The sequence below is a fragment of the Haliotis cracherodii genome, unplaced genomic scaffold (assembly GCF_022045235.1).
Source record: "Haliotis cracherodii isolate W230 unplaced genomic scaffold, xgHalCrac1.p SCAF_6, whole genome shotgun sequence".
NCBI classification, from domain to species: Eukaryota; Metazoa; Mollusca; class Gastropoda; order Lepetellida; family Haliotidae; genus Haliotis; species Haliotis cracherodii.
In genome coordinates this window covers 3,531,334-3,546,661 of record NW_027266319.1, presented here as the reverse complement: position 1 = coordinate 3,546,661, position 15,328 = coordinate 3,531,334, and the positions used below count along the sequence as shown (strand labels likewise).

The 15,328-nt window shown below is 42.9% G+C and overlaps 3 protein-coding genes across 3 annotated transcripts in view; 2 read left to right on the top strand and 1 right to left on the bottom strand.

The window, feature by feature from the left end:
• The first annotated feature begins 445 nt into the window (after nt 1–445).
• On the top strand, nt 446–3,665 carry LOC139446003 (uncharacterized). The gene is made up of 2 exons (XM_071227272.1): nt 446–555; nt 3,189–3,665. The coding sequence occupies exons 1-2, from the start codon at nt 508–510 to the stop codon at nt 3,513–3,515; spliced, it is 375 nt and encodes a 124-aa protein (XP_071083373.1). The 5' UTR covers nt 446–507; the 3' UTR covers nt 3,516–3,665.
• A 2,427-nt stretch (nt 3,666–6,092) lies between these two features.
• LOC139445634 (fucolectin-4-like) lies at nt 6,093–11,911 on the bottom strand. The gene is made up of 4 exons (XM_071226812.1): nt 11,857–11,911; nt 8,027–8,266; nt 6,991–7,248; nt 6,093–6,274 (listed from the first exon to the last, which is right to left on the bottom strand). Exons 1-4 carry the CDS (start codon nt 11,909–11,911, stop codon nt 6,093–6,095), a joined length of 735 nt encoding a protein of 244 aa, XP_071082913.1.
• Nucleotides 11,912–14,618: 2,707 nt separating this feature from the next.
• Nucleotides 14,619–15,328, top strand: part of LOC139445820 (multiple epidermal growth factor-like domains protein 6) — a 35,322-nt gene continuing 34,612 nt past the window's right edge. The window contains exon 1 of the mRNA XM_071227048.1: nt 14,619–14,689. Coding sequence (XP_071083149.1) covers nt 14,623–14,689 — 67 coding nt within the window. The 5' untranslated portion in view covers nt 14,619–14,622. The remainder of the gene's footprint in view (nt 14,690–15,328) is intronic.

The following is a 15,328-nucleotide window of genomic DNA, read 5'->3' as shown; positions in this document are numbered from 1 at the left end:
CCACTCGCCCCTTTCCGTAACCTGCAAGAAGACTCGTCCCCCTATCGATGAATGTTATGTGCGAAAATACGTCAAACCAATCAGAATGCGCGCATGATCTCAAGTCCTTCGTCAAGGAATCCCTCAGAAATATCTTTTTGATTTTTGATGTCTTTCATCTAAAATATACCCAAGACACAGTAAAATGTGTTCAATCATGCTGTATAATTCCACATGTCTAGATATGCTTTAAATTGCATCTGAAATTTATATAATTTATGGGGATATATATGTGAACCATTACGCAACGAGTTGACAATTGTTTTAGGTATGCCCGCTTGCGCTAAGACGGAACCCGGTCGCAAAAATGGCCATGAGAGTCGCTATCCGGCTTGTCCCAGAATAACACGAGTTGGTCACGAATGCGGCTTGTCCTGGAATAACACGAGTGGGTCACGAAGGCCGCTCTCTTATCTCGCGACGTTCCACGGTGTGGTCGCTACCATTGAGTTGGAAGCAGCTGGGACCATGTACACGTCTATCGTCTGTCTGTGTCTGCTTGTCCTCGGCGTTCAGGTATTTGTAAATTGACTTTAATAGGAAAGGGCAGCACGGGTGGCGCAATCGCCTGTGGTTCCGGGGTTGCGTCTCTTAGGCGTGACAGGATCCACTGATCTTTGGTTCGAATCTAACTATGATCCCTACACGTGTTCTTGGGTTTGAGTGGAGCCGGCACTAAGCTGCGTCTGGATGTTTCTTCCACAATAATCTGATACGCCGTGATGACACACACTCGCTCGCTCACTCACTCACTCACTCACTCACTCACTCACTCACTCACTCACTCACTCACTCACTCACTCTCTTACTCACTCACTCACTCACTCACTCATGGATTTAGCCAAAATGAGAAAATAATCAACTCGTCACTCAACCATTCAACATTCAACCATTCTTTATCAATTTTTATTTAACAGGCCTATAGTACATCACATTTTTTTCAGTAGTGAGTGTCTTGCATTACGAACAAAATTGTATCCAACAGATTGTCTAAAGTTCATAGCGTGAATACGTATATTGATAAGATCCGCAAATGTATAACATTTTCTGTTGACAGGAGTATAGTAAAGTTTAATAGAGTAGGAGAATTTCTAAACATTAATATACTTACGTCGTAGCTCCCAGTATGTAGGGCAAACATAAACAATATGGTATTCGTCTTCTACTTTGTTCAAGTTGGAACACTGACAAATCTCTGTTTTCACGTTTTAACCTGCTTATCTTCCAGTGTCAATAATTAACTGATATGAGCTACAGCGCAATCTTGCCAGTTGTACTCTAAATTTACTAACGTTTACATTCAATAAATATTGCTCAGTAACAAAACGCTTCTTAAACAAAGAACAGCACGTTATTTTACTCGAAAATAAAACAGACGCATGCCAATTCTGAAAGTACATGTCCTTCAAGGTTTGCGAAATTATTAATAAAGTTTGGTGATATGCCATTATGGTGATTAAACCCTATGTTTCCGTAGCCAAAAGAGGTTTCAAACGTTAGTTACGCAATTACAACAACCCTGTGTGTCAAAATGTAGCATCATATTATTACATTTCTATCGGGTACCTTTCAAATGACAGATGTATTAATACTTAAATACTTTAATCTTTGCAAAAATATGTAAGGGACATCGTCCACTTTCACCATACACCATTAAACTTGGGGTGCTAGGTTTAACACGAAGGAATCGCGTGCACGCATAGAGATGTAGTTTCTCCACAGAATCGTATAATTCCATACGCCAAATCTTGGCTCCATATGGTAAAATTGTACTTATTTGTGAAACGAGTATTTTTAAAAATGGGATGTACGAAACATCCGCAGGTATTTCAATATTTTGAAAAATTTTTTTTTGCGTGTGTTAGAGAAGTATGTGCATACAAAGTCCATGACAGCCTGTAAAATACCTACCTAGATACCTGTATGATGATACACATTCTAGTTCATTTCCTTGGTAATACCATTTTTCTCTCTTAGATAAAGTGCCTCCTTTCTTGAAAACTATATATTTTGTTTTATTGTGGTTTACCGACAAATCCCAGTTTTGACACTAATTTTCCAATTCATTAATTTGGTTTTGTAGACCAGGTATTGTGCTTGAAAACATTACTATTTCATCGGCAAATAAAAGGAGAAATTTCTTTACTCTTTCGGGGTGAACCTGGATGCCATTATTTTAATTTATTTGGATTTGCTGTGCTAATCCATTAATACAGAGTGAAAATAGAAAAGGACTCAATATGCATCCTTGTTTCACACCAACGTTACTTTCAAACGAATTAGATATAGTACCATTATATCGCACAACAACTTACCAATGTTACTACTAAGACCATGCGATTTGAAAAGATACCATAATTTATTTATGTTAACCTCCTTGGATTTAAAAAAGCACATAGAATTTTTCATCTTTCTTTGTCGGATGTCTTTGAATTATTGACTGTAACATTAATAAATGATCAGTTGTAGAGTATCCTCTTCTACAACCTGACTGAGCTTCATCAAATACTTATCTTTTATTAATGATATAAGTAAATATTTTGCTAATTTTTTTTATAAAACAATACTCAATACAATATTCAGCTTCTTCCCCATCTGGTGTAGAAAACAGTTCTTTAAAATTCACATACCAATCCTTAATATGAACATTATTTTGCTTATGCCGTTTTTCCCCAAGACCTTTAATTGTTGCCCAAAATGCTTTCGCATCGTAAATATTTTGTTCCAAAATGGTTAGGTTATTTTCATTCGTACGTCTACACATTTCATTACATTGCTTACGAACACCGTGATAGCTTTCTAGGGAGGACAAACCTTCTTTTTCCTACATGAAGTTAAACATCTGTATCTTTCTCTCTTTATAGACTAAGAGTCGATAATATGCCATGGCTCGTTGTATTTGGTATTTCTGGACCTTTTCTTCATATTCTCAGCAGCTGTACATAAAGCTTCAGCATCAGCAATGTGTTGCACGCTATCATTAACACTAGAAAGTGCGGCATCTACTGCTTTTAACAATAATTCTACTACATCATCTAATGATAATTTGCCTATGAAGATTTCGCATCTCTCTTGTTCCATACACATTTAAACGAAGCATTTATATAAATGTGTTACACGTTCAACCATTCAATCACTCATCCCTGCAGAGCGCCTCTGTGACTGACCTGTCCAGTCTGAAGCAGCTTCTCGGCCAGCCTCAGACGTTCACGTGCACCCCGACATGTGGCCCCGGTCAGTGCTGTGTCCACTTCTACACCCCCGTCCACGGGCGCCGACAGGTGCTCCAGCCCATTGACCCCTCCCTGCTGCAGAACACCCACCCCGGAATAACGACCATGTGCAAGACGGTCCCGACGTCCGGGGGCAGGTGTCTGGTGCGGAACCCCGGGGAGTGGTGCGACTGCCACCCAGGCCTCACCTGCCAACCAAATGGCAAGTCGGGACTTGACGCCTATTTCGGCACATGTGTCTAACTACTGATGTCTACACGTGGCTAACTACTGCTGTCTACACGTAGCTAACTGCTGCTGCCTCCGCGTGTCTAAACTACCGGCTTACTGCTATTCTGAGAGTGTCAGTAATTATACATATTTTTATTTGGCATAAAAGTGGTGTTAGTTATAGCAGATAGTTATTCATATTGATTATAGTTATTTATGTTGCCATTTCCTCTTGCATTAAGCTTCATCGTCAGATCGATGAAGTCCACCCACAAGGCGCGTCGGCCTGAGCATAACAGTTCGGTCGTTTGACAAGATATTCACGAATTTGATTGTTTGTTTCACGCCGCACTCGGCGGTCTGGACCAGACTATCCAGTGATTATATGTTATATAGCTGGAATATTGCTGAGTGCGGCGTTGAACAAACACAATAACAAACGTGCAAGGATATCAACTTTGATGTGACTATTAATCACCATAAGATGAAGATGAAATAGTTGTGACTGTTGGAAAATTAAACTTAAAACATCAACGCCAGAGTAAAATCAGTCTCGATTATCCGCCGAGACAGATTCCAGTGGACCCAAAAGGCGAAATAGTAGGGAAAATTATGCAAATGGGTCTTGAAAATCAGTGATGACACCATGTATGCTTGTCCTCTACCGACAGCACGCGACACTCACAAAATTTGCAGGAAAATAAAATATGTATGTTGCCTAACACCGCACAACAGTCCTGCCATATGACGGCGGCGTGTAAACAATCGAGTCTGGAGCAGACAATCCAGTGACACGATAGCCCGTTTACTGATTTTGTTGAAACAAAAAAATGATATGTTAATTACTACTTCAGCTTAAAACAAGTATCAATGTTTAATGTGCAAAAACTGATCAATTGTAATAATAATGGAATAATGAAAAAAATCGGTCAAACTTTTGTAAATATACTCAACAACAAAAGTTCCTGCGACACCAATATTTTATTGTATTCTTCAACCGGGTAAAGTTTGGTTTTCAATATTGTAGTACATGTATGGAATCAAGTCACAAAAACGCAACTGCTACATAAAAGCATTCATTCCATGCAAAAGTTTACCCCATGCATTTCACTACCAAAGAATGGGTATAAAACACGTGCTTTAACGGGATTCCATATGCATTGTTTAGCATTGTGCTTGACAACAACCACTCAGAAAAACAACAAAATTACGAAATTATTCAACATTACGAAATGCTACGCCTGTCCGAAATTGAGTCTCTGCGAGCCATTGGTATGCTTGAAGCAGGATCGACTCAACGTGATGTTGCAAGACAATTTAACGTACACCATTTGGTGTTTATGGCAACGTTGGCAACGGACGAATGCAGTCAGAGACCATCCTCAGAGTGGCAGGCCACGCGTAACCAATAATCGACAAGACAACTGGATTCGAACAACGTCGCCTCAGATGTGCAGGGATTGTCGCCAGAAGACCCGCCAGACGTCCCATTTTGACAGGAAACCACCGTGGTGCAGACAGCGTCTACGCTGGACGGCCATGCAGTGGGGACAAGTTCTATTCACTGACGAGTCTCGTTTTCACCTCAGCCACAGCGATGGACGGATTCGAGTGTACCCACGTCGAGGTGAATCATTGTGTCATGGAAGAAGATCGGTTCGCGGGCGGCAGGGTTATGGTATGGGGTGAGATTACAGCAAGACAGAGGACCCGTTTGATAGCAGTAGAGGGAAATCTCAATGGACAGCGCTACCGCGACGAGATCATCGGCCCTGTTGTTCTACCGTGTTTGCGTCGTCATGGCCCAGGCATTTCCTTTCAACATGACAACGCCCGGCCTCATATTGCTCGACTTGTCCGGGATTCCCTTCAACAAAACAACGTGAATGTCATCCCCTGGCCGGCTCGCTCCCCTGGTCTCACGTGGGATGAGATGGATCGACGTCAACCACGTGTTCCACAGACACTCCAGGAACTTCGAAATATGCTCCAGTAGATATGGACAGATATCCCACAGGACTTTGTGCGACGCCTGGTCCATTCCATGAGACGAAGATGTGTTGCTTGCATCGCAACCAGAGGTGGACACACACGCTATTGATTTGTAAATTGACATTTTTGCATGTTCATGTGTTTTTTAATGAAATCACCCATTTTCTGAAGTCAGTATGGCAAATGAAACCATTTGAACACTCACAGGATTCTCTCTATCTGTTGCAAACCGAAATTGTTTCAGATTTGATAAAAAACATAACTTTGCATTAAATCTTATTAAATGTCACAGGAACTTTTGTTGTTCAGTATATGAGATCTATACGATCCATGTCTCAAACCAGTAAGATCCACGCCTCAAACCGATCAGATCCACGCCTCAAACCCAGATGATCTATGTTTCAAACCGATACGATCCACGTCTCAGACCGATATGATCCATGTCTCAAACCGATATGATCAACGTCTCAGACCGATATGATCCACGTTTCAGACCGATATGATCCATGTCTAAAACCGATATGATCCACGTTTCAGACCGATATGATCCACGTTTAAGACCGATATGATCCATGTGTCAAACCGATTTGACCACCGTCTCAGACCGATATGATCGTGTCACAGGCTGATGTGAGACAAGGAGTAGCCTTCCTCGGCTGGGTTCAGCTGGCGGTCATACTGCACACATTGCCCTGAGCTGCTCACGCTGAACCTGACACACGTATCTTCACCCATACACTGGCGGGCACAGCCAAGGTCATAGCCTCCCTCTGGTGCGGACTTCCGGTACTGTGTAAACACTGCATTTAGAAGAAGAAAATCGGGTAATCACTTGAGTGAGTGAGTTGGGCTTGACGCCGCTTTAAACAATATTCCAGTTATAACATGGCGTGTCAGCTTTATGTGGGAGGAAAGCCCGAAATGATGCAGGTCGACGTTTACCACTTCGGTGAAACCCACGAACACGGGTATGGTGCTGACAAACCTTGAAACATAATCGGGGCGAACCGGGATACGAACCCACAATCATAGGTTTCTTGTGTGCCTTCATCAGCAACCCATGCTTGTTGAAAGAGGCAACTAACGGGATCGTGTGGTCAGACGCGCTGACTTGGTTGATGCATGTCATCGTCTCCTAATTGCGTAGATCGATGCTCATGATGTCACTCACTGGATTGTCTGCTCCAGATTCGATTATTTACAGACCGCAGTCATATAGCTGTAATATTGCTGAGTGCCGCTTGAACAACAACAAACAAAACACAACAACAACAAAAACAAAGAAACTGAAGGATTTTTGATCACATAGAGACACCTGCCACATTGCATTGCTGTGGAAATAAAGTTAGTGACTTTGGTGTAACGCCGCTTTTAAAATATTTAAGTTGTATTCTGGTATGTCAACTTAATGTGAGGCGAATGCCCGAAGTGATTTTACAATGGATATGGTGCTGACAAACCTAAAACCATAATCTGGGTTAATCTCAAATTCGGACCCACGATTATAAAATCTTACCCGCAGACTTGCGCCCAGGGGTCAGCGAGGGCACGGCGTGGACGTGAAGGCCACAGGACAGGACGCTCCCGAAGAGGTCTACGCACTTGGAGGTCAGCTTGACATATCGGCCCCGGACAGGCGTGACGCACGGGTGTGAGACTGTAACGTTAGGGGGCACCTTGCCGCTCTGCTTCACACAAATCTCGCTTCCGTACATCTCGTTGTCGGCTGACAGCCGGTTCCCAACCTCCACAGTGAAGTTGCCAAGCCAAGGATCTGAAAAGCAAACAATTTCTTTCCAGGTCTTACAAGTCCCGAATATGTTCTATAATCATAAAAAATACCATTAATTAAATACAACAGTAGGGGAGGTAACTTGGGCTATACTACTACGTTGACCTAAATGAGTATGGTTTTACGACGCGTTTCGCAATATTCCAGCTACCCCGGCAGGGGACACCTGAAATGGGCTACCCCACCGCCCCCTTGATAAACACGAGGATACGAACCATTTACTTTGTGGAGTGACACGTTGGGAGACGTTTCCACCCTTGCAGAACTATGCCGGAATTTCTGGGTGCAATCGTAGTGCCACCAGTGGTTATTACGAGTTATGCCCCTTCTATGTCCCTGCTATTGTCCAATAAGATTCCACCTCTAATGTCACTTGTATTTGCTTCAAGCAAAATGGCGGCACCCAGGGGAGACGATCTGTTCGACAATCAGTATCGATATTGTAATAAATTGTGCATCAAAGAAGTGTTTCAAATTACGTTAGCATCTTGATTAAAAACATGAAAAGATTTGGAAAATATCTTTTGACTCCAAGTTGACGGTAGACAACCTTTGGAAATCCTGCAATCGACCGAAATCTGCACGACATGTTGATTTCGTTACGCGATTTTGATTGCTCTATGCACATACTCGTTAGTCCAGCAACAATATAAAACTACATAATTCCAGCCTAGTTCGGCAAGGGTGGGAACTGGACTTTTATGGTCAGTTAATGCTCTAGCCTCGGGAAGATGGGGGACACCAGTAGACGTGCACTGACCGCAGCAGCTCCCTGCGTTCTTGACGCTGATGCTCATGACCTTCATTTCCTCCCCAAGGTCGAAGACCCACCATGGCGGGGATGGCTTGTAGCCGTAGACGCAGGGTCCTGAGAAGAAGGACACGATGTCACTGGCGGGGGCGATGTCAAGGAGGGGGGTGGGGTCTTTCAGCAGCTGAGACGTGACCGAAGGGACGGCCCTGAGGATACCTTCTTCCACGGATGATATGAACGTAGTTCCTGAAATCCAATTGATGGACATTGTTAGAGAATATACCGGTCCTTACTGAGAATGTACCGATCATAAATAATAATAAGCGGCGGTCCATTTGAGCTTCAATGAGGGACGGGGACCTTTGAAAAAAATAAGCTCATATCTTTAATTTGTTTTTGAAAATACAGCTTCCACCTCCCTTTTTTGTATTCCATCCTAAATATAAAATGTCGACTTCACTATGGCCATACTCACCTAAAAAGAAAATTGGGTATTTTGAGACTAAATTATTATCTTTGACAATGGACATGAGTATCACATACAGTATGCTTATAACACTATTCTATAAATAATATGACGGTTAAGGTGATCCTACAAGTGTTCTGCAGGAGATAAATCTGGTGATCGCGCTGACCAAGGCAAGGCGTTGAATGAAGCCTTGTGTTGGTGAAATAACTTCCGGGGATTCTGTTGCAAGAACGGAAGCAAATCAGGGCGGAGATCTTGGTCAATGTAACGCTATCCAGTGATATTTCCTTTATAAATTGACTCTGACACAGATATACTATAAGATATATTCATAAACAGCCATTATGTTTGAGTGAATAGTAATACATATATAACATTCTTTCTATAGGTTGAATTTGAAATGAAAAACAAATCTGAGCTCTCTTTTATGAAGAAGTGAAAAAGCTCATCCCCTAAAAATGAAAAATCGACATGACTCCTCGCAACACGTGATAACGACTATACCAACCTCTTCATTGAATATTCCCCCTGTGATAACGACTATACCAACCTCTTCATTGAATATTCCCCCTGTGATAACGACTATACCAACCTCTTCATTGAATATTCCCACTGTGATAATGAATATATCAACCCTGACAGTGAACATTCCGACGTGATAACGACTATTCTACCATGAATTCGGAAATGATAACGACCATACCAACCCTGATAATCATTATTCCCACCGTGATAACGACCATACCAACACTGACTGAATATTCTACCATGATAACGACTATACAAACACTGACTGAATATTCCACCGTGATAACGACCATACCAACACTGACTGAATATTCTACCATGATAACGACTATACAAACACTGACTGAATATTCCACCGTGATAACGACCATACCAACCCTGATAGTGAATATGCTAACTTGTTGCTTGGGATGCAAGCTTGACATTTTGAAAGCGAGGTCCGCTTATTTGCCATGTTTTCCTCAATCTTGTCAATCATATTAGTGTCAAAGGGGACAGAAAATTCCATGATATAAATGATATCAATGGATTTAACAAAAAGGACAAGATCAGTTTTGTTGGCCTGGATACGTCTGAGGCTGTATACGGGCCTATTCCAAAGTACTTTGTATTTATCATTTTCCATGACGCCCTCTACATATCTTGGGTCGTACCATGCATGGACCTCTGTCTCAAAACCATAAGCATGGCGAAGACGGTAATAAAATGATCGAGCCACTCCATATCGCTTAACATACTGTGTTTGTGCCAAAGCAGGGCATCCACTGACAATGTGTTGGACAGTCTCATTAAATTCATTTCATAATCTACATTTCATATTTACATTTTGATGAGATCACACATTGACGGTTTCGAGTGCGAAGTGACTGGTCCTGAGCAGCAAACAGAAAGCCTTCTGTTTCACTTTTCCGGCCAGCCGACCTGTCCTTACACACAGCACATAAACTCGATGCAGTGGTAGTTCAAATATCCTCTCTTTGAAAAAGAGCCGATTTGATGCGACACTTCGCTTGGTTGACACTCATTTCTGTACCGTCCAGTAGTACAGAACCATCAACACAATCAACACTGGTATTGAGATTATGTCCCATACCCTTGGATCGTTTAAGTTAACTGTGGAATGCCTTGTTTTCATCACGAGTCTTGCCAGGCTTCACAAGAGGATCATCAGACAAATAAATATGTGCAAAAGTGCACAAAACAATTCAATCATGAAGAGCCCCAACGTTAATCAAACCACGTCATCCCATAATGATTGGTAAATATAAGCGATTGAGGGAAGAGCGAGGGTGGTGGGATCTATTGTCTGACATGATTCTTCTTGTGAGGGTCTCAATACCCTGAATTTCCTGTTTCGTCCAATCAACATCAACGAAGGAATATGAAAGGACGGGCACAGGACTAACGGGATCGGGTGGTCAGGCTAGCTGACTTGGTTGATGTATGTCGTCGTATCCCAATTGCGTGGATCGATGCTCATGGTGTCAATCACTGGATTGTCTGGTCCAGACTCGATTATTTACAGACCGCCGTCATATAGCTGGAATATTGCTCAGTGCGGCGTTAAACAACAAACAACTGACAACTGACAAGGCATGTGTTAGTCTAATATAGTTTATCTCTCGAGCAAACAGTGCTTGGACAGACGCTCAATAGGGAAATAGTAAGGGATCGTAGCGTTTCCATATTTCATGCATAGACGGACAATAGGGAAATAGTAAGGGATCGTAGCGTTTCCATATTTCATGCATAGACGGACAATAGGGAAATAGTAAGGGATCGTAGCGTTTCCATATTTCATGCATAGACGGACAATAGGGAAATAGTAAGGGATCGTAGCCTTTCCATATTTCATTCTGAAAGTACATACATTTATAAATAGAGTACGATTCGACTGGACCACGTCCGTGGTATAGTGGACATAGCGTCTACTTGGAGAGCGGAAGGTCGGTGTTCGATCCCGTGGCCGCGTCACACCAAAGTACGTTACAAGGTTATACTTGATTATGCTCTGCATAAAGAGACTGGCCAGCATGGCGTCATTATACTGTGTCTCAGTGGGATATTTATGTTTAACTGGTATCTCAGTGGGCTACCACTTTAACACCGGCAAAAGTCCCGTCAAATACAAGCAGACGCACACACACACGTTCCTGCACGTCGCATGAATAATCTTGAACGCCGTGATAGAACTGGAATACTGTTAAAGCGGCGTTAAACATAACTCACTAACCTAAATAATCTTGAACGTGACTTAGACCCCAATTTACCTCACCTCACCTCACCTTCGACAGCAATGCGATTCTTGGTCCCCCCTTGTAGCACACGAGATCATATAGGCGACTTGGTTGGGAATTTAGCAGTGATCAGTTTAACATAGATGAGGTTTAACTATGACATGAGGTTAGATGAAATGGTGTTTAACGTCGCGTCCAAGATTGTTGCACTTATATAGCGACGTGTGCGTGCGTGCGTGCGTGCGTGCGTGCGTGCGTGCGTGGGTGCGTGCGAGTGTGTGCGTGTGTGTGTGTGTGTGTGTGTGTGTGTGTGTGTGTGTGTGTGTGTGTGTGTGTGTGTGTGTGTGTGCCGTACTGGTCCGGACTCATGCCGATTTTAAAGTGCCAGCCCACTGAGATACCATGCCGCTGTTTAACACGAATACCCAACTCAGACACAGTATGCTCACTCCGAGCCGACCAGTCATTGGTTTACCCCGACAGCAACAAGTACCATCTTTTAAAGTCGGTATGACGCGGCCGGGGATCGAACATCCGGGCGGCCGCTCTACCACTAGACCAGGTTGGCGGTCCTCTATGACATGAAGCGCGCACGTACTTACCTGTCACCAGTCCTGCAATGGCGGCCACAAGGTAGCAATACATGGTGCGTTTCATCAGCTGGGGGGAGTGGCTGCTTCTGGAACTGCTGTTTTCGTAACGCTTTGCCACCTTGCTAAACTAAATGTTGTCCCATCAATCACGTCTGTTTGACAATGAACACGTACACACGTTACAACAACGTGAACATCGGTTAATTAAGTCGGCGCAGACCATTTCGCTGATTGATCCAGAGCCGGGATGGTGGCCGCGGCACATCAACTGATCTGTAAACGCTTGGTGCCCCCATCCCATCCCAACCCCTTCAGTACAAGTTCCATGCTTAATCAAATTATTGGGATATTGTTTTATCTGACTGATTAAAAGGGCCATCTGAAGTGATGAATCAGAGTTTTCCCGTGTCACAACGTTGCAAGTTACTGCGAAGTGTGATGCGGGATCTGGTCGATGGCAATTTGGGGTCAATTGTCCAAGGTGTTTTTGTGTGTTAATTAATCGTAATTGGAAGGTGACTTTGAGTACCTTTACCTGAACTACGGTAAGCCCTCGTACCTGGTCCTGACAACTTGGGGATGAGCGAGAGGTACAATGTCAGTACCCGAGGGACCTTGGACCTTTATTACCGTTGTTCACCCAGCAATCACAAAAGGAGTTCTTCTTTTCACAGCTCTTATTCACACTTTGTGTTGCGGGTCAACCCGCTCTATTTGTCTCTCAATTAAGAGACTTCGGGTGCAATACTTCAGTCTCGGTCAAAATGCTGGTGTCTTAAGATTGTTTCCGAGTACAAGTTTAGAGACTGTAAGGCACGGGAGCACTGGTGGCCAAGTTGTCTGAGGCGCCGCGATTCGCTGTGCAGAGTTTGGCATACCAGAAACCTATATTTTTGGGTTCGAATCCCGGTTCGCCCCGATTATGTTTCCAGGTTTGTCGGCACCATTGTCAGCTCGTGGGTTTCACCGAAGTGGTAAACGTCTGAGACCTGCATCACTTCGAGCTTTCCTCCCATTCACATTAAGCTGATACGCCGTGATATAACTGAAATACTGTTAAAAGTGGCGTTAAACCCAACTCACTCACTGTAAGGCAAGTGCGGGCGCCCACCAGCCTGCGACTTTGGGTCTGACTTTCCCCTAAAACCCGATTCTTACGTCACAACAGTTCTCATTTTTTTCGTTTATCATTGGTCGGCAATCTCTTTTAATAGACCATTCCAACCTTCCCGTAGTTCTTTACCAAAATCCTTATCAGGTCTTTCGTAAGACGAACTCCCCGATTTCAAGGATTATGAACGCTCTTCCCTAACCTAATACCATATATCCTTTATCTGTCAGTCGGTCTCTTATTATTATTGCTCTGTTTCAGGTAGCTTGGATGTTATACCTAACCTTATGACCCTTACCATGATACCTGATAGACCCCCTTGCCCTGGTGGCCTAGTGCTGCTCTCACCTCATGGATGATACACACTCAAGAATGTTGCCAATTCTTGACATAATATCTGATATACATTCCCTCTTATTTCTATGACCTACTAATTTAACTTCCCTTTAATTATCTAAATACATATTACAATTCATGACTTAATAATCTAGCTTCCCTTTAATTATCTAAATACATATTACAATTCATGACTTAATAATTTAACTTCCCTTTAATTATCTAAATACATATTACCATTCATGACTTAATAATTTAACTTCCCTTTAATTATCTAAATATATATTACAATTCATGACTCAATAATTTAGCTTCCCTTTAATTACAATTCATGACTTAATAATATAAGTTCCCTTTAATTATCTAAATGCATATTACAATTCATGACTTAATAATTCAACTTCCCTTTAATTATCTAAATGCATATTACAATTCATGACTTAATAATTCAACTTCCCTTAATTATCTAAATACATTTTACAATTCATGACTAAATAATTTAACTTAGTCAGCTACGTCTACTACTACGTCTACTTCTACTACGTATACTACAACGTATACTACTACTACTGCTGCTGCTGCTACTACTACTATTACTACTGCTGCTACTACTACTTCTACTACTACTACTACTACTACTACTACTGCTACTACTATTACCACCACCACTACTACCACTACAACAACTACTACCACTACCACTTCTCCAACTACTACTGCTGCTGCTGCTACTACTACTACTACTACTACTGCTGCTGCTGCTCTACTACAACTACTACTACTATTAGTATTACTATTTCTACCACCACTAATACTCCTACTACCACTACCACTTCTTCTACTACCATTACCACCACTACTACAACTACGACTACTACTACTACAACCACTACCACTACTACCTCTACTACTACTACTACTACTACTACTACTACTACTACTACTACCACCACCACCACCACCACCACTACTACTACTACCAATAGTACTATTCTACCACTACCACTAGACGTGTATCCCTGCATGGTATTCCTAGGGATGTACCTGTTAGCGTATCATGTGACATCTAGAGGGACACTTAAACTTAAATTACACGTGAACATCTTAATAACTGATGATTACTCTTTCAGAGAGGTGTTTGTTTGCACACAGTTACAACTCAGCACGTTCACGAACGTTGAGCCTATGTCTACTGCACACAAGGCATTATCAGGGCATATCAGGACACATCAGTGCAGTGTCAGGGCGTTATCAGCGGTTATCTCTCTGTTGTAAACATCTGTTATCACACGTACACGCAGCTACTTCACAGTGGCCAAGTCCAGGGAATGAAGTCACTTACTCTCTACCTGTTAGTTGTCGTCGCCTTCACAGCCCGCCTCGGACAAAGTCAGGGTAAGTCTTCATTACACTGGACATCACTGTACACACCCCACCCCGGGTAGGGCCAAGACAAGCCACATGGGTGTTCGAGACACAACTGTTCACATTCCAACCCCGGGTAGAGTCGAGACAAGCAATATGTGTTTCTAGACATCACTGTACACACCCCACCCCGGGTAGGGCCAAGACAAGCCACGTGGGTGTTCGAAACACAACTGTTCACATTCCAACCCCGGGTAGAGTCGAGACAAGCAATATGTGTTTCTAGACATCACTGTACACATCCCAGCCAGGATAGAGTTGTGACAAGCAATATGTGCTTCTAGACATCATTGTACACATCCCACCCAGGTCAGAGTTGTGACAAGCAATATGGGGTTCTAGACATCACTGTACACTTCCTACCCCGGGTAGAGTTGTGACAAGCAATATGGGTGCACCAGACATCACTGTACACATCCCACCCCGGGTAGAGTCAAGACAAGCCATCTGGGTGCTCTTGACACTACTGTACACATCCCAACCCGGGTAGAGTCAAGACAAACCATCTGGGTGCTCTTGACACTACCGGGTAGAGTGTCGGAGTAGAGTCAAGACAAGCCACCTGGGTGCACTAGACACAACTGTTCACATTCCAACCCCGGGTAGAGT

Excerpts from the sequence above, each read along its gene's own strand:
- LOC139446003 (XM_071227272.1), top strand. The coding sequence starts at position 508 with ATGTACACGTCTATCGTCTGTCTGTGTCTGCTTGTCCTCGGCGTTCAG. Across the intron at positions 556-3,188 it reads TGCTTGTCCTCGGCGTTCAG|AGCGCCTCTGTGACTGACCT; the intron begins GTATTTGTAAAT and ends TCATCCCTGCAG.
- LOC139445634 (XM_071226812.1), bottom strand. The coding sequence starts at position 11,911 with ATGAAACGCACCATGTATTGCTACCTTGTGGCCGCCATTGCAGGACTG. Across the intron at positions 8,267-11,856 it reads CATTGCAGGACTGGTGACAG|GAACTACGTTCATATCATCC; the intron begins GTAAGTACGTGC and ends ATTGGATTTCAG. Across the intron at positions 6,275-6,990 it reads CCCTGGGCGCAAGTCTGCGG|TGTTTACACAGTACCGGAAG; the intron begins GTAAGATTTTAT and ends TTCTAAATGCAG.